The sequence below is a fragment of the Triplophysa dalaica genome, chromosome 18, assembly GCF_015846415.1.
Source record: "Triplophysa dalaica isolate WHDGS20190420 chromosome 18, ASM1584641v1, whole genome shotgun sequence".
NCBI classification, from domain to species: Eukaryota; Metazoa; Chordata; class Actinopteri; order Cypriniformes; family Nemacheilidae; genus Triplophysa; species Triplophysa dalaica.
Window position 1 is genome coordinate 10256031 of NC_079559.1, and position 26973 is coordinate 10283003.

Sequence of the window (26973 nt, forward strand, 5' to 3'; positions counted from 1 at the left end):
AATTAAGTAATGTTTAATTCACTCATGAATAAATGGTGCCATGCTGCTATGACTTCACCCTTGCAGACTCCCTACTGTCTGATTCAGAGGTCAAGGGTGACCATTTTGTGTCATTGTAGTCCTTAATTTACAACACTTAAAGGCAGGGTGTCAGATTTCTCATAGCCATTGTTGATGTTCATATCACCAAAACAAACACACCCCTACCCCCATCTTTCGCTTTCGTCTTCCCTTACTGCTGATTGGCTACAGGGTTGTTTTGGTACTCGGCCTGACTCAGTTGTCTCAAACGTAATTCGGAAATCAGTTACCACGCCTTTAAGTCAGAATTTAAGAATCAGTCTTAAACTTGCTTGCTTTAAAGTTGCTTTCAGCATATAGAGAAATATTGCCTAATAAAAATATATTTCAATCAGACTCATGACCAGCTAATGCTGTGTTCACATCAATTGCGTTCGTCGCTCTTTAATACTCACGGGAATAGTTTGATATTTTCGTGCGAAAAACATTGTGCAATGGGTAGTGGCTTCACGTGTCCAGATGTGTCAAACAGTAGGTGTTAATGCTCTTCGCACAAATTTCTCACTTGAGATGAACATTTTAAGTGTCTTCACATATTCGGACATGTATCAATGTTATTCATGTGAAATTCTCGCTCGAGTAGAAACTTTTCAACTCGTGCCGCTCGTTTCACGCCATTCAGGTCGCGCATCTTTGCCTTGACCTTTGTATGTAATTTACCTGTGCAAATCGCAGAACTCATATTTAGTTTGAACACAGCATTAGCCTTGGCGTTGACTTCACCCCTGAGATTTCTGAACGTGTGTTTGAAATGCAAATTTGGTTTATTCATGTTCATTCAGCTTGCATTGCTTTGACTGCTGTTTTTCTGAAAAGACCCCTGTGATCTCTGAGGAGAATCGCAATAGTAAAATGTTCCACAGTGACAACATCATCCCTTTGGGACATTCGATTCAGTGGCTAGAGTGGATTTTGGATCATGTCATTGAGACCTCGTGTTGGTTCCATTGAACCTGCCAGTTTTTCAAATATGCATGAAGGTGCACAATGTCTTAAATGGGTAACGGTGCTCTGAATAAGTGCAATCTGACTGACCGCTGATAAGAGGCTGGCAGATGACGGACGGCTGTCATCACCAATTACGTGCCAGTTTAAGGCTGTTGAAATCTGTGGTTGAACAATGAGAAGCATCAGGTGCACGGATGCTCCAACTGCATATCTGTATCAGTAACTGAACCTGCTTTGATTAGGATCTATGACTGTCTGTGGTTTCATTAAAACCCAATCAGTAAATTCGATCACCAGCCGATGCTGGGCTCCTACCCGGGTCAAAGATCAATTACCTCAACATACTGGTTTGGTGGTTCCAGCGTTAACCCGCATCTCCGTTCTGATTGGCCTGAAAACATGTAAGCCAGGATATTAGCTTGCTTTGCAGTATGAGCTGGCCGGCGTATCACTTTACGGAGAGATACACGTGAAACCGATCTATAGTCGGAACTAAGCGACGTGGGTTCACAGGCCAGCATTATTTAGCTGAGTGAAAGAGGACGGATAAATTAGTCATGATGCTGAAGATCGGGACTGTGACGCAACCGCATTTGATAAGACACAGGTGCTGTTTTCAGGAGCGGGTGTGGCAGCCTGGATTGGATTGATCATTTGAGATGGATAATTGATGTTATGCGAGAACTTCTCTGTCTGGGTCTGCAAAAGGAGAGAAGACAGAAACGTGATTTAACCCTTTGTTGGTATTAATTATATGTATTAGTATACTAGTTTAGTATACTATATATACTAGTTTTAGGTTTGTATAAGATGGTTTGATTTTTTTAAAAAGTCAACTTGCACAATTCATGTTTTCTAAATCATTTCATGTCGCTTCCAAACAGTCAGGTATTTTTTCCCATCCCTACAGCGTACAGGTGGGGTTTTTTGAGAGGGAAACAAAATGTCCCGCCAGACACATCCTTTACCTCAAAGGTTCTTCATCTCACAAGGGAGCACATCTGGAGAAGATTGAGGGTGTTAATGCGTGTGTTTGCGTAATGGGGTGAATAATAATCGGGGTGGTACGTCTCATCAGCTGAGAGAGGAAAAGGAGAAATATCAAGTCTGAAGGATGCTGGAGGAGGAGTGGCCTAGTTTCCTCAGCAACCTACTTACAAACTTCAAGACTTAAGCAGGCGGTGGAAGTCAGATGAGTTGATGAATCCTTTAGGAATGTTTGTGGCTGAAACTATGCCAAATGTTTGAATATCAAAATGCTATAAAAAATGAAAATTATGTTACATTTACATTTAGACATTTAGCAGACGCTTTTATCCAAGTCGACTTACAAAGAGTTTAGGAGCAATAAGCGATAGTTCATACAGGACTATCATTGTTTTATCATTGGGCATTCCATTTAATATCAATCAAACTGCAGTTGTTGTGTTTTGATTCAAGCCAAATTTTGATTTTTGTTTTGATTTTTTAGCCAACTAAAAAAATAGAGCTAACTATCACAATAAGACAAAATAAAAACATGATACCTAATTTAAAAAACTTTTTTTTTCAAACGGAATAATCTCATTTTGGAACCAAACTCTTCATTAGTAAGTCTGAAATAAAGCTAATCGCCCCAGAAACTGACACTTTCTAGATTTTGTTTAGGATTTTATGTTCTCTAGGTCCTGAGGAATATAGGCTGGGAAGGCTGTGCTCAAACTGCAAATGTTTAAAAAATCATGCCCGTGGGAAAAAGTAATCATGTCTTCTGAGCCTTAATTGGAATAAATGTAGATTAAATGCAAATGTTTGCATAAAAGTCCTGAGGAAGTCCTGGAAATCTCACATATGTCTCTTAACTAAAATTTCAGATGAGATCTCAAAAGTATTATAAGATGTGCTCAGTTTGGCAAAAATACTAAAGTCTACAATTGAAAGGTTTCTTTATAATTTAATTGCAGAAATTTGACCGTTTTGAACATTGACATCGAATTTATCCAAAACAAAATGTGCTACTCTATATAATCTATGTTAATAAATGTCTACAGAAACATATGGCACAAAGTTGATACATAAACAAACATACAGTAACTAAAACAAATATCCTGCCCCAAAAGAAAACGTTATTGAAAATTATTTTTATGCCTTGGGAGATCCAGTTGTGTTTTGCTTAGATATCAACTTAGTATCAGATATATCTCCTAAAATAGCATATGAGAAATAAATAAAAAACAATAGAAAAAATTGTTAAAATACTAAAATAATAATCTTAATTTGGGTAAATTTGATGAGAATCTTCATTTATATTAACATTTCTTGGCAGCCCTTCCATCTGTGCTCAGTTTGTGATCTCTTCTAAAACTCTTATGGAGACATTTGTGAGATTTCAACCTCTTTTTCTCAGGAGAAATATCTGACACTTAAGTTTCCACGTTTATCTCATTGACGTCTAGGAGAAATAATTGTTTGCTTTCAAAGAAATCTTATCTGTGATTTTTATTTCTTATGCGGAGCTATGAAAAAACATTTTTTTTCGCACAAAAAAAATCGTTTAAATTCCATGTTTATTTCACTGCAAACCTTCTGTGCTCGTAACAGCAGATCTGCTGGTGAATGAAATGAGAAAATCTTTCTTTTAATTGTTGTTTCAGACAACACAGGGCTAGTGAATGTCGGAATATTGGAATGATGGCTCCAAGCAGGTCGCACCAGCTCCGTGGGAGGTGAATCTGAAATGCGAGGGGGTGGGAAGCGGGAAAGAAAGGAATGAGGAGGATGGGAGAGAGGCAGAGCTTTAGATGTGAGTGGGATGTGAGTTTGGGAGAGCGTGTGTTGTGTAACAGCAGTCAGGCTGTAATGTAGCGAGCGCTAACTGCAAGTCTGCAGGCCCGCAGCGCTAAAGGGCTAATGACACGCTCTCCATGCTAACGACATCCCTTTCCTCATTACTGTCGCAGTAGAGTCACAGAGCGATGAAAGCAGTCAAATCAAGCAGTCTTCATGCGTGAAAGAGGTTGTATGTGCCTGTGTGCGTTAAGGAGAACTCAACGCCATGATACTTTATGACAGCTGAAACAGATCTTGGAAAAATTTGCGGACGTGTTCTCTTCAGAAATGCCATTGTTTGACTGGATTGTGGACTAAAACTTTGACTCGTTCTACACATGCACAGTATTACCGTATGTATTTCTGCATTCCTATCACCTTCTTCCTTTTTTCTTTATCTCTCTCGTTTGTTCCAAGTCTGTCGTATATCATCTTTGATCTGAGTCCAGTGCTATGAATAATGTGGCCGCGGCTCCCTTATCAAGATGGTGTACACTCTCCTTCGCCCGAATGTTTAATTGTGCCAAAGCTGACTCTTGCATCTTAAAGACTAAAAGACACACACGTACAGATCAAAGAGGTCTAGAATATCTGGAGAAGGCTATTTATCTAAATTGCAGACGCTGGACTGGTGCGGACCCTCGTGGAAGGACGTGACCTGCATACTGACAGATCACATGCACTCAGGTCCGGATACAGCCATTCAGCTGTTGGCTAAATGTCATGTGACATCATGCCCCTAGTCCTTAGCGACTTTTCCGATGACATGAAAGGCCAAAAGATGCCACCATGGAACATGCTAACCAGCCAAATCTTGACCTTTGACTCAAACAAATAATGCAAACAACACCTTGGAACTATGATCTAAATTTGAATAGAAAAAGGCCAACTAATGTTGAGAAGAGATGAGTTCCCATCAGCTCTATAAATGAAACTTTTTTTTGTTTCATTAATATTCTGATTTGCAGTAAGTTTCAAAGGAGATGCATGTTCATGAAGGTGTGGAATACATTAATAGATATGCAGATGTGGAATCATTCTTATGAGGTTGATACACATGAGGGTTGGAAAAGGCAAAACAAAAAGAATGTCCTGTGTGTTTATTGGTTTTGTATGCTAAGTGTGAATTATTGTTTTATTGTGTGAGCAGAAAATCTGCATACTATGAATAATTTGAATCAGATGATCTTTCGTTTGATTTGTCCATATTAAATGCAAAGCACTGTGTGAAGGACCAAACCCTTGATTACAAACACCATTAAATCTTTTTTACTGCTTTAATCAGAGCCTCTAACAGCCTAATGTGTTTGTGTCTCGGTGTGTGTCTATAGGTTTTTGTGTAATTGTGGAAATGGTAAAAGTCTGACGCACCTACATCGCGGTCTCTACAATGGATATTGATTGTTAAAAATGCTAAATGAAAGTTGATTGATCATGTAAAAATGCAAATAGATAGAACGGATGGAATGTACAAGTTGACCCTCTTAATGTATAAAATCTGTGTTTGTGTGTGTGTGCGTGCTTGTGGCAGGAGACATGAATGGGATTCACAGAAAACAGGCAAACACATGCACGCATGCACACACACACACACACACTTAGAAAGACATACACACATAATAAAACATAATACAAACGCGAAAACATACACGTTGTTCTTTTATTCGTTTATTGTTCAAATCAAAGAGAATGTTCAAACACATTGCTTTGCAAAAGTACTCAGAACCAGTTTTCTCATTTTACTTTGAAATGTATCTCTTGGTGATTGAATTCTCTTATAACAAAGTTTAGGGACAGTTATTCTGCTCCTCTGGTTTGATGTGGATTATTCAGACTGAAATACACTTTCTAATAATTTAGAAAATTACAAAACAATATATACAGACATCAATATCCTCATAGATCACAGTTAGATGAAAATGAGAAAGCAGAATGTACTCAAATACACAGAGCCGTTCAGAAGTAAGCCGTAATCCTGAGCTCAGTCCAGAGGGAGCTTTTGTTTGGCCTGTACTTCGATCATTCAGAGCTGCTAAGCCCCGCGTCCTGCAGGGTATTCAGTTCTGTCTTTTTGTGTGTACCAGAAGACTGTTTATCTTCTCTTATCTTTGTGTCCCAGATTGTATTGTGTAGTGCTATAACCGTGTATATTGCGTTGTAAAGTGTAAATTAGTTTAGATTACATAAAACACTGCGAGATCTCTCTCTCTCTCTGATATATTCACACAGGAATATGCAAAAGTCGTCATTGATCGCCCCCTAATCAACTCCTGAAATGAGTTTCGAAAAGTGTTAAATGAGACTCCAAAAATAAGACAAATAGCTTCGACACAAATTGATGAATAATATAAACGTTTTTTTCTAATGTTCTTTGAAGATTCTTTCATCACTTCAAAATGATTACCCTGTTCATTTCTAAGATATTGGCGACGCTGCAGTGTTTTATGCCACTGTGGTTTACTAAAAGTATAGGAACCTGTCTCACAAAAGCATTCCCTCCTAATGAGACATTTTGGTGATTTGGGACATTTAAATTCCGACTTTAGTGTCTCTTTACAAATCCTCTTCTTGCTCTGTGTTTTCCGATTGTGTTGGATTGAATTGTTCGTCTCTAGCACAAAATAATTTAATGAAGGAACAGGATTATCCATTGTTAATTAAATCCTCTTTGGCAGTCACGAAATAGACTTGGATTAGCACAAAGGAAAACTGTATTAGTTCTTAACATCTGTATATGTGTATGCATGTCACATAAAAACACATTATCTGCCGTTGTGGTTAAATTTGAGCTTTTTCTCCTCCTCCCGGTGCTTCTCTCTGATTCTCACTCTGTGGTTGTATTCTATCAGCATCCAATTACTTTAGACTATAGCGTTTTTAAAACGAATGTCTTCCTTCACCTAAAGGCACCTTGAACCGTCCAATATGTTTGAAAAGACATTTCAGCCACTTTCTTATCTTCAAAAAACCTTTTTTACCCCCCACCGCCTGAATTCAGGCGGAAAACCATCGCACGGGCTAAGGAAAATCTACTGTGGTGCGTGTAATTGTGTTTTCATTTTTCATAATTGTATTGAATCATATTTTACATCCATGAAATAGTAAGGGCATTGGATTGAGTGTTTTACATTTTCTAATTCAAGCAATTTAAATGCCTTTTTTCCTTCTCTGTTGGGTTTTGCTGCTGTTTTTTAGTGTTTTAACAGGGGATTTTTCACAGCATGTTAATAATTTTGGACCTACTCTGGAATTTTTTAAAGACCTAATAGCTGGCTGTACTCAATTCTCTAGACAAAGACTTACTACGCAAACAAATGGGTTCGAGACTAATCTTTGAAACAAATGGGTTGGTAATCAAATGACTGCACACAAACAGCTTTACTAATAAAACACTTTCCAAACCAACAACTTTCTAAACAAAAGACTTTGTAACCAAACAGCTTTCTAAACAATAGACTTTCCCAGATAGATTTCAGATAAATAAATAAATGTGTCACCTTCTTTCACCTTCTGCTTCAATTATCATTTGTTGGATTTGAAGTCTGGCACGCCTAATGAAAAATCACACTCACGCTCCTTTATTTGTTTCATTCGCCATTTTCAGTGCCAATTTTCACTAAACCAAAAGTCTATTTTTAGTAAGAGGTTGAGATTTAGTATTAGTGTTAATGTAATATTCAAAACAGATGGATCTTAAATGTTATGAGGTGCTAGAATTGTGCAAGTGTAATACCACGTGTGTGTGTCTGGTTTAATTATTGCTCCTGGGTTGTGAAACAAGTGTTATGAAAAACAGGATTTGCATATATCAGTGACAAATATATCTCTTTTTCTCGCTCTTTCTCTGCAGGTATGGAGACATGGTCCCAAAGACCATAGCGGGGAAGGTTTTTGGCTCCATCTGTTCTCTTAGTGGGGTGCTGGTCATCGCTCTGCCTGTTCCAGTAATCGTTTCAAACTTCAGCCGTATTTACCATCAGAACCAGAGAGCTGATAAACGGCGGGCTCAGAAAGTTCAGGTCAGTGGATTTTAAACCTCATCTGCGTTGTTAAATTACACACTTTTCCATCTTCTGTTTAAACAAGGAGGAATAATATTGGTCCTGAGAATATTATTAAATGAGACAATTCAGAAATAAAAAAATGAAAGCAGATTTATGAGTAGTGGTGTCCGGAGATACACTTTAAAAAGTATCAGAAGATGATAATTGATCAGTTGTCTTATTCGTGTACTGTTGTGTTTACTCTTTGATCAAAGAATATTGTTACTAGTGCTGATGTTCCTGCGCCAATTGGGAATAATAGACAAAATCAAAAGTAGAAAATCCAAAACATAAAGCGTTTTTCTCCTCCAATCTGCATGAGCTCTTCTTTTGAAATGTTGGTGTTTTGTCCTGCCACCAGTTTTTTATGGGTTTGTATGATTTCCTGCTGATATCCATGTTGCTTTTTTCTTGCCAGATGAATAAGGTTATTAAACATGTTTGTTTCCATGTGCATGACAAATAATAGCGCCTGTTCACAATCCCTTTCTGTCCCCATACAAAATAACACCTCAAACAAACAGCCGTAATGTTGAATTAAGCCTTTCTCATCCCCTGGGGGAATAAAGGGATGACCTGTCACCGGTTTAATGGTAGCATGCTGTCAAAAGATTGAGTCTAGACTCTGAATGAGTTCCCAGCAGGGTAACATGCCCTGCGTCTCTCCATCTATCACTCTATCGCTCTATGCTCTCCTCAAGACATCTCTATCTCTCACACACTCTCTCTCTGAAGGTTATTTAGTTTGGGTGTAATTATCTGTTAAATCACCATGGGCCTCTCGGTTATATTGCTATGGTAATAATATGAATGGATTTTTTAGAGATTAGTTTGATTGCAGAGAAAATCAACATGGTCACTGTTTTGACACACAATAGCTTTATTTCACTGGGCTGCCTCACTGCCTGGTGTCTGTTTGTGAAGCATTCATGCTTACAATCGTAACAGCTCATAAAATACTGATTTTGATTTTTCTACACGAAGTTATGCAGTGCTAAATGTTTCTTTAAAACAATACAATAGAAGAAAGAATGTTGGCTCCTCAAAGGACCTTTCAGTCAGGAACCATTTCTTTATTAACTTTTCATACCCTGTAGAGCTCTTTTTCACTACAAAGAGCCTTTTGTCAGGCAGAAAGATTCAGTTTATGTTAAAAGTTTTTACAGCCCGATAAGAATCCTTTCAGGAACTTTTTTAAGTCTATGCAGCAACATTCATCACATAATCTGAGCTTCACGTATTAGACTTGACTCACTATTGATTTTAAAAAGTTTGCCGTAAGCATATTGCTGATTTAGCGACTGTAGTAGAGTAGGCGGGGCGAGGCCGTGGCTCGAGACCGGTGAGTAATTGTTAATGAGCGGCAGCTGTGCGCACCGGTCTCGAATCACGTAGGAGATCGGGAGCATATAAGAGAACGAGCGGCCGGACCGTCGAAGAGAGAGGACTAGGGCTGAACATGTTTTATGGTTGTATGTATGGTTTTGTGATTTGTTTTGTTCGCCGGTGGTCGGCCGTGAGTAGCCGCCGGCTGTTATTATTTATATTAAAACTTTATTTAAAATGTCTGCCGGTTCCCGCCTCCTTCCTTCCCTACTTTGAATCTTTTTACATTTAATAAAGTAATAACAGAACAAAACATAAATACAAATACTAACATGTTCTGGCCCGGTCCTCTCTCTTCGACGGACCGGTGCGCGAACAGCTGGTGCTTATTAACAGTCTCGAACCACGGTCCGGTCGCTCGTTCTCCACTACAGCGACACTGTACTCTGAACAAAAATAATAATAATACATTGCACGCAAATACTAAGTAAACTAATTAAGTATTGTATACTATTATTATCAGCTAGTTAAAGGTGCTGTATGTAATATTTAATAAATTAATAATTTAATCTATTTACAGAAATGTATGTCATATACACAAGACATATGTCTCCAGAGGTGTATAAATACCTCGCATAATGAAGCGTTATGTTTTTATTATCTTAGAATGAACTATCTACGTCCCTATTGTCTGGAAAGGTTGTGGAACTTTGTGTGTCTTTGTGTGTGTGTGTGTGTGTGTGCGTGCTGTGTCTTCTACAGGGAGATGTCAACTTCTACACCCAGCGATGCGTTGCACATGCAGTCATGGAGTTAATGTATGCTGATGAGAAATTAATGCATGCCAAGGTTTGGGTGGATTAACAGGGCCACAGCGTCGCCAAGGGCAAGATTTCCTACGGCTTTAGCATTTTATTTAATGTTAATTTACACTCTATCTAGTATGGCAAATTCATACCCAGAATTCCTTGTGCTCCCACTGCAGCAGTGACTAGTTTGCACATTATCTCAGTTTGGATCAGCCTAAACAGAGTTGTGATGTAAATTTTCACAACAGTGCTGTCCTAAACATTTTCTGTCCTTTATCCATGTGCCGCAGGGAGATGCAGTTCAGTTTTAATCGGAAGTAAAGCTATTTGGACCATCCTGTGGTCAAATGTAATTATCAAATGTGTAGTGGGTGTGTGTGCGTGTTTGGGGGGTGATTTAAAACATCCCTAAGCTGTAACTAATAAATGAGTGATACAAGTGCATGAACTTGCCTTGAGACCTTAGTTAACCTTTTTCCCCGAAACAGCTGTGCTTACCAAGAATGAGCAAGAGAGGAAAGGATAGCCAGTAGCGATGTTCATTCTAATGACAGTCTTCCACAAATAGCTCTCCCTTATGAGAGCCGTTGGGAGGGGCCTGTTTGTTCGAATGGGCAGTTTTGGAGAGGTGACCTTGCTTCATATCACCTGTCGGCACCAGAACAACCAAAACCTAACAGAGGTCTTTTGTGACTGTTTAACTGTTTTATTAGTTTGTCAGTTTGATTTTTATTGATACTAAATTTTCTTTTGTAAATAACATTAAAATGATTAAATATTTGAAGGTCCAGTGTATTCAATTTAGTGGTTAGGTTGCGAATGGCTTCCTCCACCACTCATCCCTCCCTTTCGAAGCACTACAGTGGCTGACATAGAACTAAGATGTCTCCAGGTTTTCACTTCTTTGCCGAAGGAGATAATGTGTTTACGAAATGTGCTCTGTAGAGCAGTTTATGTGTTTAGGGCTACTGTAGAAGCAACATGAATTCCATGTAAGGGGACCTACAGGGTAAATAGATAGAAATAGGTAATAGGCATTCTAAGGTAATAAAACATAACGCTTCAGTATACAAGGTCTTTATAAATCTCTGAACACATTGTTACGTATATTATATTTCATTTCTGTCAAGAGATCCTCCAAAAAAGTACAAAGTGTTTTTCTCCATTTTTCAGTCTAACTTTGTGGAACTCATTTGCATAACTGTGTCTGATTGATATTTGGTTTTGATGTGTTGAGTCCTAAAAGCTTTTAAAGTTCGATAGTGACAGCTGTTTTTTTTCTTTGAATTCACTTTTGCATCCAGGTCACCTTTGTATCTGCCGCAGCCTATTTAACATGATATTTTAAGCTCAAGAGAAGCTGCATATATAATATATACTGTAGGTCTAATCCCCCGATATGAAATCATAAAAACGTGTTAAATGTAAAAAGGATCCTAAAATAACTGTTTATAATTTTATGTAAATAGAATCACACACATCACAAACTAATCTGTATCTCAGGGGATCCCACACGACTCCAAGATTGACATCCTCTGCCCTACAACAATAACACAGAGCTTAAACTCTGCAGCACTTGTACTGCACCAAAACTCTGGATCTATAATGATAAACCAAATAACAGCATTAATATTACTGAACCACATCGCAATGTTAATATTACTGCACTATTACAGCAATGCACAACCACCTGCAGAAACGGCAGTGTCCGCATTAGACTGATTCCAGCAATGAAATGGAGATCTTTTTTCAGCTTCAGGGTCTTTCGCTCTTTTCTAGAGCACTCTAGGGCTTTTCAGAGCGGCCTGCACTCAGATCATTTCTCACCTGACATCTGGGATTGATGCAGAACTATTGAAGTGAGCATCACCTTAATGAAACTTTGATCAAAGTGAAGAAGGCTTCTGATTTTATATGCTGATTTCGTCTCGTACTGGCTGATTGTGTCTCACCTCACGCACATACAATGCAGTTTTCCTGGTGACTGCAGAAAACCATATACACAGGGGGAGCCTGTTAATAATAAATGCAAATCAGCGCAGGCAAGGCCACTAAAGCGAACAGACAGTAGACATCTGACAATCCTTCATGACTAATCACTCATTGATCTCATTATCCTCAAACTCTCACAGTTGATCCAATGCTTTGAGTTTTGTTTAAAGTTAGTCCAGGAATTAAAGTTTGGTTCACAGTTGGTCTAGGACTCACAGTTGGGGTTTATTATAATTGGGGTTTATTCATTATCCCTGCAGTCAAGCCAGTCTGTATTCTTGACAGCAGACTTGTCGGTTGTGCTAGTTCAGTAGTTTCAGTGTATGAGGAGCATGTCAATGACTCATTTTTTATTTAGCATTTGCATAAATGTGAGCCTAGGTTGGCACTCCATCCAGGGTGTATCCTGCCTTGATGCCCGAAGACTCCTGAGATAGGCGCAGGCTCCCCGTGACCCGAGATAGTTCGGATAAGCGGTAGAAAATGGATGGATGGATAAATGTGAGCCTAGTCAATTTAGCATTAACAGCATTAAAAGTGATTGTTCAGGAAACGATTTAAACAAATCCTAACATTGCCTTATCCCGCACCATTTGTGCTACAGACTTGATGCAAAACAATGACTAAAAAGGTTAGTGTGATTTATTTCTCTAAACTAACTTGTTGTATTTGTATGCCGGATTATAAAACAGGTGAACAAAAGCCCAAATATTTCATATAAGGAGGGACAGAGGCCATATCTGGAGGTTTATCTTATCAGAACAGTACAAGGTGGCAATTTCACCGTGTTCAGGCAGCACTCACTATCTGAAAATGTAAAGATATTGATATAAATTGCTTTTCACAGCACTGCCTACTTGTATCTGTGTTTTTCTTTGGGTAGAACTGTTTTCAATAGACAGTGGACATGGAGTGGTGGTGTTTAATTGACATAAATAATCCATTTAAGTGCTTAGTGGTTAGCACGTTCGCCTCACACCTCCAGGGTTGGGGGTTCGATTCCCGCTTCCGACTTGTGTGTGTGGAGTTTGCATGTTCTCCCCGTGCCTCGGGGGTTTGCTCCGGGTACTCCGGTTTCCTCCCCTGGTCCAAAGACATGCATGGAAGGTTGATTGGCATCTCTGGAAAAAATGAATGAGTGAGTGTGTGTGCCCTGCGATGGGTTGGCACTCCATCCAGGGTGTATCCTGCCTTGATGCCCGATGACTCCTGAGATAGGCACAGGCTCCCCGTGACCCGAGATAGTTCGGATAAGCGGTAGAAAATGGAATGGAATGGAATCCATTTAAGCAGCTTCAGCTTGAGATGTGATGTTCTTGTTTCTGAGTTCTGTGAGGATGTACATCATTGAACTGACTCGTGGATTTACACGGATTTGTTTAGGTCCTTTGGGTTTTGGTGTCAAACGGGAGCTCCAGGTACTTTCTCTGTCTCACTTGGGTGCATGTTTGGTGTAAAGGCATAATTCCCCCCAAAAATGATGTCACCATTAAATCACTCTCATATTGTTCAAAACCTGTGTATGACTCTTTGTTTTATGATACACAAAGAAGATATTTTGAGAAATGTCTCAGTGGTTCTGTGTTCATATGATGGAAATCAACTGTGACAATGTTGTTTGGTTATCAACATTCTTCTTTTGTGTTCTGTAGAAGAAGGGCGAGTAAAATTAGATTTTATGAAGTAATTGTAAAATTTAAACAAACTTAAATACAAACTGTCCAAAATATAATTGTACTTTAGACAACTTGAATGGTACTTTTGGGATACAAATGTGTGTGTTGTACATACTGTCCACCTCCTGTATCCAACTAACTGAAAGTATAGTATATCGGGGTATATTGGCGTGGTTATGACAGACCGAATGCAACTGATCTTAACATAAAGCAGTTGTTCACTTCTGGTTTGGCTTTGAACAACCGTTCTCAGTAGTGATATTCTCTGTCACATTGACAAAGAACCTCAGTATTACCACAGCCATTCTCCATCTCTTGTCCTGCAGGGTCTGATCCCCAGGAAAAATGGTCCACGATATCCGAAAATTGTTGCAGCATTTGTCGGAAACACAAATGGTCTCACAGGCCCAAACTGATTCCATTATGTGATGGCAATCTCCTGTGAAAAGAGCAGAGTTAGCACTCCTCTCACCCAGAGGGACTCCCATGTGTGTTTGTGTGTGAGGGTTTTAATGATTGTGTATGTTCTTTCAGTCGGTGTTCAAGTGTGTGTGAGAAATTAATGAACATAAGAATGGCGGTTTGATCTCGGCGAGCGATCTGATTCAGTTGAGACACAATTTGTTCCTCTTCAACAATTTAAATAAACGTATTAACGAGCTCATACATCCAGATTCCGAAAAAGAGAAGCTAACTTGCCTGGATCCATTCTGGGAGGTGAGGTGACCTCTCGGGTGAGTGGGAAGGGTGAGGGGTTTTCTCGATGTCTTGTGATTATAAGAGTGCAAAGTAGTGTTCCTCATCCCCCGAGTGTGGGTGAACTTTAGCACTTAGCTGTGCTGTTAGTGTTTTAGACCCTGAACAGTTCCTGCCTATGTGTGAAGGTGATAAGTTTTGTGAACAAGAAACTCTGAGAAAAACGTCATGGTCACGTATGTATCCTCAGTTCCCTGATGGAGGGAATGAGACGTTGAGTCGAACCTACAGAATGGGGTTTGATCTTGAGAACCTATCATGTCTGATTGTTCTTTTTAAAGGCCAATGAATTTGCCGCCCCTTACATACAGGTATAAAATGGAAGATGGCGTGCCCATTCATTCACCTTTTGGGCTGAGGAACCTAAGATGCATTCCCGGTCGCTGGAGCAGATGGCGAAGCATTGCGGCAACGTCTCCTTCCCTCCATCAGGGAACTGAGGTTAAATATGTAACCAAGATGTTCCCTATCTGTCGGTCTCTCGACGTTGTGTCGAACCAACAGAATGGGGATCCTATACGAAATGCCATGGCGCTAGCGACACTAACCGGCCTGGGTGAGTCACCAGTGACTCAACCGCAAATATCGTAACATTCCAGGGGTGTAACAAGACATCAATGTGTGGATCACGACGAGAGGCTCCTACTAACGGCCGTACAGGCAGTGGCCTTTGCTACTCTAGGGGTGAGAGAGCAGCCTGACACTGTAAGGTACACTGGGAAGCGCTTCCCCCTCATCTGAGGGGAGAACGCTACAGAGTCCACATCTGGGAGTTTTAGTGTGGGGTCCCAACAGGGGTGCACAGAAGGGAGGTCACAGGTTCACCGATAGGGGAACCAAGAGTGAGGAAATGTCAGACGGAACTACCCAAGGAGGGGAGTCACTACGTGTGGAGTACTAACTCAAGTATAAGCGCAAGCCTTATGAAGGGAGACTCGCCTAAACTGGGCCTGGAAAATGTGCAGCTCCGCCTGGCTCGTAAGCTCGAAGTGCTTAGTGATGGATGGAATGCCTATACTTCGTCCAGTGGAGGAAGTAGGGAAGCTGGAACACCGCACTGGCTCACCTGATGAAGGGGAGAAGGCGCTTCGCAGGCATACGCCCAGCCTGTTGTCGGTCTTCACTGGTGTGTAAGGGGGGAGTCGCCCGGCCCGAACTCAAGGCACTCATTGGACACAGAGAGTGCATGCAGATCCCCTACCCTCTTGATGGAAGCAAGCGCCACGAGGAGAACCGTCTTCATTGTGAGATGAGGTAGAGCGGCTTCTCCTAGGGGCTTAAAGCGGGCAATTGGAGGTGTCCAGGGAGGCAAAGAGCTCCACCTGCACCTGCCCGAACTGCTCCCAAATGAACAGAACCCAAGCGCAGGCAGCAATGAGGAGGTTAAATAAGATATTTATTTAAATAAGATATTTATTTAACACACTCAACAAAACAAAACCCACGATGGGGAAAACAAGACTGGGATAAACTATGAACAAAAACAAGAACACGGACTAACTAGACTAAGAAAACAACACTTGACAAAAATATAACACTCACTAAACTAGACTTACTTGACACGGACAAGATCACAGGCAAGGACAGTACTCTGGTACGAAATACACACAGCATACGAGGACAATGTACAGCATACGAGGACAATGTACAGCATACGAGGACTATGTACAGCATACGAGGACTATGTACAGCATACGAGGACTATGTACAGCATACGAGGACTATGTACAGCATACGAGGACTATGTACAGCATAAGAGGAAAATGTACAGCATACGAGGACTATGTACAGCATACGAGGACTATGTACAGCATACGAGGACTATGTACAGCTTACAAGGACTATGTACAGCATACGAGGAAAATGTACAATGAACGAGCACAGGACAATGCACATGAGGATGATTTAAAGGGAGACAGACAGAGGATAATTAACAAGGACCAGGTGATAGGGATGAACACTCAAAGAAAGCCAACGAGAAAACGACATGGCGGGAACAAAGACGCAGACCAGAGAGAGAGTATAGCAAGTCGATAGGATTACTATCTCTCCCTCCACGCACAACCTTAGGCTATGCCATGACTCCGCCCCAAGACCAAGAATAGACATGACATGATAGCGGAATCATGACACATAACTATGTCTTCAGAGGTGTGTTAAGAGCTTACACAATGAAGGGTTATGTTTTTATTACCTTAGAATGAGTTATTCTATCTATATACAACTTGGGTCCCCTTGCATATAATTCGCCGTGTTCTGTCAGCCGTCGTAGTGTTTCGAACAGGAGGGGTGGAGTGAGCGGTTGGCCTTGCCGCTAGATTTCACTGACTGGACCTTAAAGATGAATCCCTTTGTGTGTTCCTCAACTGTAAGTCACTTTGGCAGAAAGCATATGATTGTTTAACCTTATCTCACAAGAATTGAGCTGGCTTATTCGTATTAATTTATATTTCGTGAATCGTACAAAACATATAACTACTAGAAAAAAGCAACACTGAGGTCCCTCCCCCATACAGTTTTTGGTGTTTCATTTATTTTCTTGAATTGTTGTTTCCCGTTCTGATCAAAATATGGTTTCTTGCTTGAAGCCATGTTGTTTGCCGTAAAACGAAACGGGTGTCCACTGCTGTGCGTTTGTGTAAACTGTATCAAAGTGCCGCGAAAGTTCCTAGGCACCGGTAACAGTGCAATTAAGATGTAGCCTATGTCTATACCGCACTTGGATAATGCAACTAAAATAGGAGTACTCTACCCTTCCTAATTAGATTTGTGTTTACTATGATTATGAGTTTAGATGGATTAAGCTAATCAAAAAGCTCTGTTACATGGGCCATTCTTTATCATAGTATTGTCTTAATCGTGTTTATATCATATTATTGTTGTCCATGTAAATGTGGTCAGTGTGCACGTGGCCTAAAGAATGGGCTGTTTTGAACACCCTAGCAACACACTACAAGTGTTGAGAAGATGAGCAAACACCACTTACATTTCCTTTAGAATATACTAAATCTATTGCTTGCACAATGTTGATCATGATGCTTTGGCAGTACAATCCATTTTTATGATGGAAAAGACTTCTCACATCTTACAACTGAGAGAGGCTAGGTTTTCTGTTATGAAAAGGGCCCGTAAGAGCACAAATCAGATCATTTGACTCCTCTGGAGCTGAAAAGATTAAAATACTCCTCATTCATTGTAAATATTAAAATTTTATGTTCCTCAAAGGATTTGACTAGGGGTTTCCGCATATCATCGATGCTGTGCTTATAAAAATGTCATGTCTGAAGAACTTTAACTGCTGCTCTGACTAGCATTACACAGCTGTGCTTACCGTAATTCAGTATTACACAGACATTTACTGTAATTTACATTAAACAGCTGCGTTTCTGTAAAAAAAAAATGTTTTAAGCAGATGAGTGTGCAATGACTTTTCCTCTCTGCTTCTGGGCACATATTGGCTGCATAGCTGTTAGAGAGCGGGATTGGTTCAGTGCTTTTTGAAGGCTCTTGCATTTTTCATCCTCTCGTGATGGACAGCAATCCATGTGAAAATCCATTTTGCTTCCTAAAGTATTTTGAATTACTCCTTCAACAGAGATCAGATTGAAACTCAGACCTTTGTGATGGAAAAACCCTGGTAGACTGAGTTGTAACCTCCTCTGTGTGTGTGTGTTGACAGAAAGCCCGACTGGCCCGAATGAGAATTTCCAAGTGTGGCAGTTCTAGCGGGTTCCTGCATAGCAAACGAAATGGACTCAACCAATCGCTGGAGCTGACGGTGAGAACACGCACATACACAAACAAACATTTTTGTTTATAAACACACATTGTTGTCCAGATTGCGCTCTCAGTTTGACTTCTTGAGGCTCATTTTTCATTAGACATACAGTATGTATTATGCATGATGCTTGCTAAAAAGTGCCAATGTCTTTCTTGCAGTATTTCAGCGTTAAGGTAAAAGTGTCAGGTCGGGTTGCTTGAAAAGTAAGGGATTCATGTGAATTTCAGCACATAATCGGATCAATTTTGAGATTTTCCTGTCTGTGTATTTGCATAATCATGAGCACAATTAATTTAATAACATCCGGTTTGTCAGGGTGGAAAGACGAAGTTATGAAAACATCTTAATGTGTTTCTAAACACCCTCATTAGTGAGTAAACTGTGAGTATACAGTATGTGTGACAATGAGACCTGGGCCCGTATTTATCAAGCTTCTCAAAGTGCCATTTTAGTCTTAAGTGCTGGGAATTCATGAAATTTACTCCTACTTCTAAATTTGAGTATAAAAACAAGATGATCAATTTCTTTACGGTAAGAATCACTCTTAGTCTCCCGGATATTTAAGACATCTCGAGAGGTCTCTCAAGTGATTAGAAGGTTCGTCTAGGGGCTTGTAATGGCACTGAGGAGACAGAGACATGTGGTGGACAGAGGGGTTGGCCGACAGAACCATATCATTCCACATTATTCACGCATATATTCGGTACTCACCAGCATAGGCGTTATTGCAGGGGGTACATTTTTAAAGTAGGATTTTTCGAAAAAGGCATTTATTAATGAAACAACATCTAGCACCCCACATTTTCATGATCGAATTTATACATTTAACAAACTTCTTTGTGCGCGAGATAAAAGGCACGCCGTCCGTACATGCTGCACGCATCCGAGTTAGGCTCTATGGATCATCAGTAAGTTACTGTTGTGCTTTCCTATGATGCTGTATTTTGTTCTCGATGGTACATGTGATTTCACATGCAAGAAAAGATTTCTACCGAAAAGAACATTGTATTTAGAGCAAAACTAACCGACTAAAGCAGATAAAAACTAATTTCAGCACCAGTTTAAAATGGGTAATTATGAAACGGTGGAAATGTGTTTATCTTTCATTTCCAATGTTCATAATGTATTCTTTTGAAAAGTATTTTTTGTCATATGTGTGTTGAATTTACACTAGTATCAGAGAATATTCTTAAATAAGGAAATCTATCCAGTGATTGGTTGGATGTCGTCATCCAAAATCCCGTTTGCGGCACAGCATAGTGTTGTAAATCATCTCAAAGACAATTCAGATTTAGTCCTACACTTCACTTAAGTTACGACTGAGCTGCTTTATAACTAAATTTAAGCACAGTTTTGAGCCAAGAGTTGTTTTAAACTTTAGTCAATTCTTAGCAGTGTTCTTGTGAGTAATTCTCCGAAGCTTGATAAATACGGGCCCTTTATTACTGCAGATGCTTTTACTTTCCAACTCTTATAATGTCTTTCTGAAAGTAGAGTTTGTTAATGTATCTGAGAAATAATGAACAGTACAGTAGACAGTTTGACAGAGAAATCCAAAGAGTGAAAGAGAACAACATTACAAGAACTTATTACGCTTCTCTCTGGAATACTCGATTCTGATTTGTCAACGAGACTCTGCAGTCAAATCCCCTCTACTTAATTTTTCATTAAAAAAATATTTATTCTTTGATTATGGGTTGAATATGCATTTCTTTTAAAAGAATCACCCTGGAACAGTCTGAATTTGAGTTTGAATACGGTGGTTTGTGATTCATTATTGTATGATTCATTCATTTACACATGTAAACATTTAGTACAGCTGCTCAGAATCGCAGTACTCTATACATGTCACTGTAAAATGCCTAATTTTACCTTCTCTCCATTTCTATCAATATCTTGCTTTTTCGTTCTGTCTCACTCTCCTCCCACACATCAGTCACTGACTCACTCATGTTATTTTGGTACGTGTTAAGACATGGAAATTGCGTAATGTGGAACAGTGTATGTGCCTTCGCCAGGAGGGCCCCGTGTGCAGTCAGTACCTCTACATGTGCGGGTTTATTTGAGCTAGTCTTCACCTGTCTTTCCAAGATTACATGACATATCGGATATTGAAGATTTGAAAGGAGCGTTGCAGCTGAGGAAGGTTAAAAGCATGTTACACATCACTTCTGTCTTCCAGTGCATACACATAACTGCAACTAACATGCATATAAGCACGATAGTGGAATTAGACAGTCATACAATAATCACAAATGTATACGTTTGTTTGGATTTAAGCATTTGGGAAAAAGATGAATGATTGGTATTGTTTTAATGAAATCAAACTTTCAAGGTGCATGTGAACATGCTTAAAAAGTGACAAGTTTTAGTGACATCATAAGATTTACTGAGGCCCCTTCATGGAAGTCCTTCCTCTCTCAGGATTTGTTTATTGTAAGTTATGGATGATATATTGTACTGGATGAAGTTCTTTCCAAAAGCAATAAACCACTTTCCATGTCTCTCCTCCCCCCTTACACAACAGCAGATCCCTTATTACAAGATGAAACTTTCACCACAGGTACTGAGCCAAACATCGTCCCTGTCTCCACTACATCATTTACGTCTAAAATGTGGCAATGCCGTAAAAATGATTTGAATGTTTATGTGTGTGTGTTCTCCAGGGTTCTATGGAAGGAGACCAACAGCTGAAAAAACCCACGTCCGTGTTGGAGAGCCAGCATCATCATCTTCTTCACTGCCTGGAGAAAACCACGGTCAGTGAAACACAACTCTAAATCAGTGTAGGAAAGCATATAAGACTAATAAACTAAAGTAAATAATCTGTTTTTTTATTTAGAATCATGAGTTTATGGACGATAGGTTGTATGAACAGGGCTATCTGCGGACATCGCTACAGAACTTCCCATCGCAGAGTCCATCTCTGTCCAGTGAGGAGGGTATCACGGGCACCTGCTGCTCCCGAAGAGCCAAGAAGAACATGCAACCTCTCAACGCAACACACTCACACACACACAACCTGCAGGAGCTCAGCGCCTTACACATCCAGTGTGGGGAACAGCAGCCGCTTAAAACCAGGTTAGTCTTATACATATGTATGGGGGTTAGGTTTTAATGTTAAATCTTTCTTTTAAATTTGGCAAAAAAAGTAAGAATTATTGCTTTTGTGCAGTGTCCTTTTAAAGCATTCTCACACAGACCTTTTGCTCTCTGTCATAGTCGCTCCAGTTTAAATCTGATGTCAGATGAATCGGGGAGCCTGAACTGCAAAAGCAGTGGACTGGTTACCACGGCAATCATCAGTATCCCCACCCCTCCCTCGAACAACTCTAGAGCCAGCCCTGATGCCCCGCCCCCTCCAACCCCTGAAGCCCCGCCTTTTCTGAACCCCGGCTCTGACGTGGTGAAAATCTCTGCCCTGTGAAGGAGACAGAACTCAGGAAAAGAAACTGATGAGCAGCCTGCCCCCTAGTGGGAGAAGGAGTGTATTGACTCAAACTCCCTACAAGGAATAGGACAGATGAAAAAGGATGTTTGTGTGAAGGAGAGAGCAGGACAACCATGAGTATTCGATCCCCCTCCATCAGGACTGAAAAAATGAGGGTGTCACTGTGCATAAAACCTTTTTCTTTGTTCTTGTTACACTGTTGTGTCACACAGTTTTTTTTAAATCAACTGTGTTTATATGAAAGATTCATATTTTAATTAGAGAGGAAGGTAAGAGTTCTTGTACAAGCTGATTGTTTTTGTCTGTTAATCTGTTCTGACATCACAGACAGCCTCGCAAAGCCTCGGCTTTCTTTATCCCAGATGTTTTATTTTGATCTAGACTAAATCATAAAGGACAAGCGAAAATCAACATTAGAGTCTGTATGGGTCTGACAGTATTTCTTAGACTATTGTAACTTTTTATTTTGGAATATGTGTGAATTTATTGATCAGAGATAGCTACTGTATAACTTGAATGTTTCTGCCCCATGTGTGTGCGTGCTTGGGTGCATTACTGAATTATCCCTCAAACTCTCAGCTTACCACACAGTTCGTGCCTCTCAGGGGGAGGAGACTTTCCTTCTTCTTTAAGCCACTGTCACCCCCTGAGCCCAAAATGCTGAGCCGACTTTGTAACGTCAGTTGTGAGCTATCACGCGTTTCTTTGTAATATAGAACCAAAAAACGAGAGAGAAACATGAAAGTGTTTTTAAAAACTCTGTGACTAAAAGCACAAGGCATCGCTGAGATTTTGTGACTACGATGTGTAACAAGCCTTGGTTTAACTGTGAATATTGTTGATAGAATATTTTGTAATATTTAGCCACTGTTTGGCAAAACCAGAGCAACTGCCTGCCCCGCACCTTTTATGTCCTCCCGCCCCTTTGTGTCTGACCCCGCCCCTTTCCTCTGTCCGCTGCTGGCCTGCTTCTTGTAGTTGTTCTGATCTAAGTGTTCTTGTCATTATCGCTCAATGGGTATTTAAAACTTGTCTAGTTTGCGTAAATTCTACATGGGTAGGAAAATTTTGATGTTTGTGTTTTTTTCATCAGCAGTGAATGTTTTCCTTCATTCGAGAATTTCAGTCATTTATTGCTGTTTAGAAAAGAGACAATTGTACAAATAAGTCAGAGCTATTCTCCACTATGTTTTCTCCGTTTTTGTCTGAGTCTTTGTCACCCATGTTTAGGAAAATAGCATTGCCATTAAGAAGGATTCAAATGTGCGGATGTATGGATTGTCTCTAGTAGGTGTTGTTTACAATTGTACAACCTTGTTCTTACACACAGATAAAATTCAAGCAAAATTGCCAGCAATCAGCCTCAATCCCCCTGATCTCCACATGTTGTCCAGTAAGCCCTTACATAATTTCCACCTCTGTACCCTAACCCTAGCCTTTGTTGTCGAAACCTCTTCCGAGCCTTCTTCCTAATTTCCACTCACTCGTGCCTCTTAACACCAGCATACATTGAAAGGGACCCCTCAGTTTATCCGTTTAGTGCAATGAGACTTTTGCATTAAACCTCATACCGATACATTCAATCTTGTACTGTATTTGGCAAATGATCAGTCCTCTTAAAACAATTCAAGCCAAATTTTCCATGAAGTATTTTGAAAGAAAGATTAAATCGTAAGATTTTATTATTACTTAACAGATCAACTGTTATGTAAACGTATCATTATGACCTGTTGGAGGTCAGTATTACAGGGAAAAGCACATTGTGACATCAGTAATATCAGGGTATATGGCCCGCATCAGTTTGTGAGCTCTTTAAAGCTTACAAAATGTTCTTTAGTGGCCCTGTGTTTAAATGGGTATTATCTTCCTGTTTGTTGTACATACAATCCATAAGCACCGCTATAAATAATGATCAGCATATTTGGTCCAAATTATGTTTGGTCCTGTTGTGATTTATTGATTTTTATGGGTGTACTTAATAGATGGGAAATATGAAAAACTAGAATTCATCAGAAGAGACAGTGTGGCCAATAGATTCTGAATTTTACAGTAATAAATGTTAAGTATTGGGTCACTTGTGGTCTTCACATTGGAGAGCAGTAATGTGTTCAAGTTACTTTGAATTTTGACTTCGTACATCCAACCTAGCAAAGGATGCTAGAAAACTGTACAATGTAATAGAAGTAAAAGTTAGACTCATAGGCTTTGTAATCATTCATTTGTGCAGTCCCTTAGGATGACAGAACTGGTTGTTTTAAATATACTACAAAGTGGAGTTCTGTATGTGCACATCTACATACCTGTCTTTTTTTCTTCCTCTGTGTTTCTGTGCTTAAACTCTCTAGTTTTTTTCTGTTCATTGTCAGATGTTAAATATTATTTATGATCTTGTCTCGTGTCACAGTTGTGAAACGCCTGATAAATTTATTGTATCTGCCACAAATCTATATGGAGTTTGTTCAGTTCTTCAGACAATGAAAACAATGCAAAACCAAGATCTGACAGCAGTTTAGGATTTATCATTAATATCATCATATCAATTCTAAAATACACAAAAAACTTTTGTATATGAAATGAAGAATAGATTTTACATTAGTTCAAACACATCTAGGACAAACTTCAGCTTCTTAGATTTTTTTAAATGAGCACATTTAACTGAATTCACAACAAATTCTTTATATTTAGAGATTTGACACTAAAAAATATGGCTCCTATAGAAAACTGGTTCAAGATCATATCATTATAAAAAATAACAATATAACATATCAATTGCACAGGACATACAACACTGGATTGTTCTGCTTAAAGTAACTGAAAAGGGGCAAGTAAAATGTTCACTTGGATATTCGTTTTATATTTTAATGTTGCCATTTGCATCTCTGATGATGTAATAAGTTTTGTCTCTTTCTAAGTACTTGTAGGCTATTCTGGAAAACAAGCAATTGTAATAAACATTTAGTCTGGTCTGCAACCGGATAGTTCACCCCAAAATTTTAAAGATATGCTTGTAACCAAAACAGTTATTTTCCCCACTGAATACCATAGTAAAATTACAATGGTAGTCAAAAGTGACTCAAAATCTCCTGCATTCTTCAAAATATCTTCTTTTTCAACAGAACAAATACTATATAAAGTATTTTTTCCTAGTCGATGGGGTCCAAGAACTGTTTGGGTATAAGCATTCTTCCTAATATCTTTCTCTGTGTTCATCAGAACAAAGAAATGTATACAGATTTTGAAAAACCCAAAGGGGAGTATTGATGACTTAAATAACTTATTGGGTGAATATCTCTTCAAACAATTTTTTTTTTTTTTTTAGATTGATTTTGTTTGTACGTTTTAAAACGCAGCATAACAAGAGAAGCATTGAGAGTATTATCTGGCCCAGAGGACTCAAAGATAGATGAGTATTCTTTGATCCAACAGTCAGTTCTTGTTCCCCAAGGGTGTTGAGAAGTGCGTAAAGCGGCCGACTGCACCGCTGCGGACCCGCACGACAGAACCAGTAGGCCTACGCACGTCTCAAACTCACGCAGCAGCCAACGAAGACAAAACAGAAACACACAATTGACAGCATGCTCAATCAAAAAATCCCTTCATTAAAAAGGTTGTTGAAAACGCTTTTTACCTCAATAAAACAAAACTATTTAGCCGAAAATAAACAAAAAGAACACCCTACATGGTATTTTACAATATAACAATAACTGTCCTATTATTTTTTCAGTGCAAAAGAACAAATACTAATGAATGTATAAATGTGAATAATTTACCACCCCGACGAAAAAACAACATTAAATAACTGACCAAACACCATAATAGGCCAAACAATTTACTTTATGATCACTGCACCAACTATATGTGTGTCAGCGTGGTAACCACCTGCACCTCTTAACTCAATGATGAAATAAAAATGATGCGTTTCCCGGATTCTGTGGGCGCGGGACTGCTGTCCATGGTGCTGAATGACCCACACGATCCCATCTGTGTTGTTGTCTTCCCAGAGATGTTTTAAATTGCACACCCATGTCAGTGATTTTATGAGTATGCTGTCTCACAACAAGAAATATGCGGACATGGTAAACGATCACCAGCATCAGAGGAAAAAAAACTGTAACCAGCACGTACACGCCAAATGGGTCTATGCACGACAGGGAAAACTTTCGCAAGTGCCGACACGTTATGTAACAGAAATAATCGTCGCTCAGTGTCAGAGACAGAATGGCGAAAAGGAGGACACACACTCAGAGAAACAAAATCAAGATTCGTATTCTTTCGTTCCTGTTCTTGAAGGGAAATGCCTATGCTTATGAGCACCGGCGTGAGAAACTGTGCGCACGTAAATAAAGAATAAGTCAACTGCGGAGTGCTGAACTCAGCACAGAGAGAGTCCCATCTCAACACGCTTCTCCCCTATGATTAATGACAGTAAAAATACAGGCGAATCCAAGGAACATTTGAGAAAAGCCACGACAGATAGAGTTAACAGAAGTGAGTTGTTGGCTGTGCGCAAACTTCTGTTTCTGAGGAATGCGCAACAAACGAGCATGTTCCAAACGTGCCGATACCGAAACTAGAACAATTAATTTGATATGAGAAAGTGCGCTCTGCCTGACTCTTTTCCGTTTGTTAAAGTCCACAGGCCTATTTAAAGATCACAGGTAAATACAGCTCAAACGACCCTTGACTTAGTCTAGCAAGGTCAATTTATTGTTGCAGTCTTCTGTTTATGTTACGCCCTTGACTGATTTGGAGAGTACAAACTGATTGCTGCTAATGAATACCATCATGCAGTAGTTTTAATGGGACGCTCAGATTAGTGGGCGTGGCTTGTGATTAGAATACTTCGTATTGGCATATGTCAAGTATCCTGATTAATATTTGTTAAAGATTAACGTTGCAAAATAATGATTGTTTTATACATTTCTCATACTGTTGCATTAAAGGGATACTCCACCACCCAAAAATAAAATTGTTCCAAACCTGTATAAATGTCTTTGTTCTGTAGGACACAAAGGAAGATATTTGGAAGAATGTTAGCGACTGACAGTTCTGGGACATTGACTACCATAGTATGGAAAATGAAAATGGTAGTCAAAGGTGCCCCAGAACTATTTGCTTTCCTAAACTCTTCAAAATAAAAAAAAATTGTGTTCAACAGAACAAAAGAAAATTATACAATAATCTTTCCTACTATGGTAGTCAATGGTGCGCCATAATTGTAGTTCCAAATTTCTTTATGTTCAAAGAAACGTATACAGGTTTGGAACAACTTGAGAGTGAGTAAATGATGACAGATTTTTCA

The 26973-nt window shown here is 39.4% G+C and overlaps 1 protein-coding gene across 3 annotated transcripts in view; it reads left to right on the forward strand.

Moving 5' to 3' along the window:
- Positions 1–24104, forward strand: part of kcnd3 (potassium voltage-gated channel, Shal-related subfamily, member 3) — a 68455-nt gene extending 44351 nt beyond the window's left edge. Inside the window, exons 3-8 of one of the 3 annotated variants that reach the window (XM_056772336.1) lie at positions 7688–7856; positions 18119–18217; positions 20748–20783; positions 20887–20979; positions 21063–21301; positions 21443–24104. In XM_056772336.1, coding sequence (XP_056628314.1) covers positions 7688–7856; positions 18119–18217; positions 20748–20783; positions 20887–20979; positions 21063–21301; positions 21443–21647 — 841 coding nt within the window. In that variant the 3' untranslated portion in view covers positions 21648–24104. The remainder of the gene's footprint in view (positions 1–7687; positions 7857–18118; positions 18218–20747; positions 20784–20886; positions 20980–21062; positions 21302–21442) is intronic. The other 2 variants (XM_056772337.1, XM_056772338.1) reach the window with 2 other exon arrangements.
- The last annotated feature ends 2869 nt before the right edge of the window (positions 24105–26973 follow it).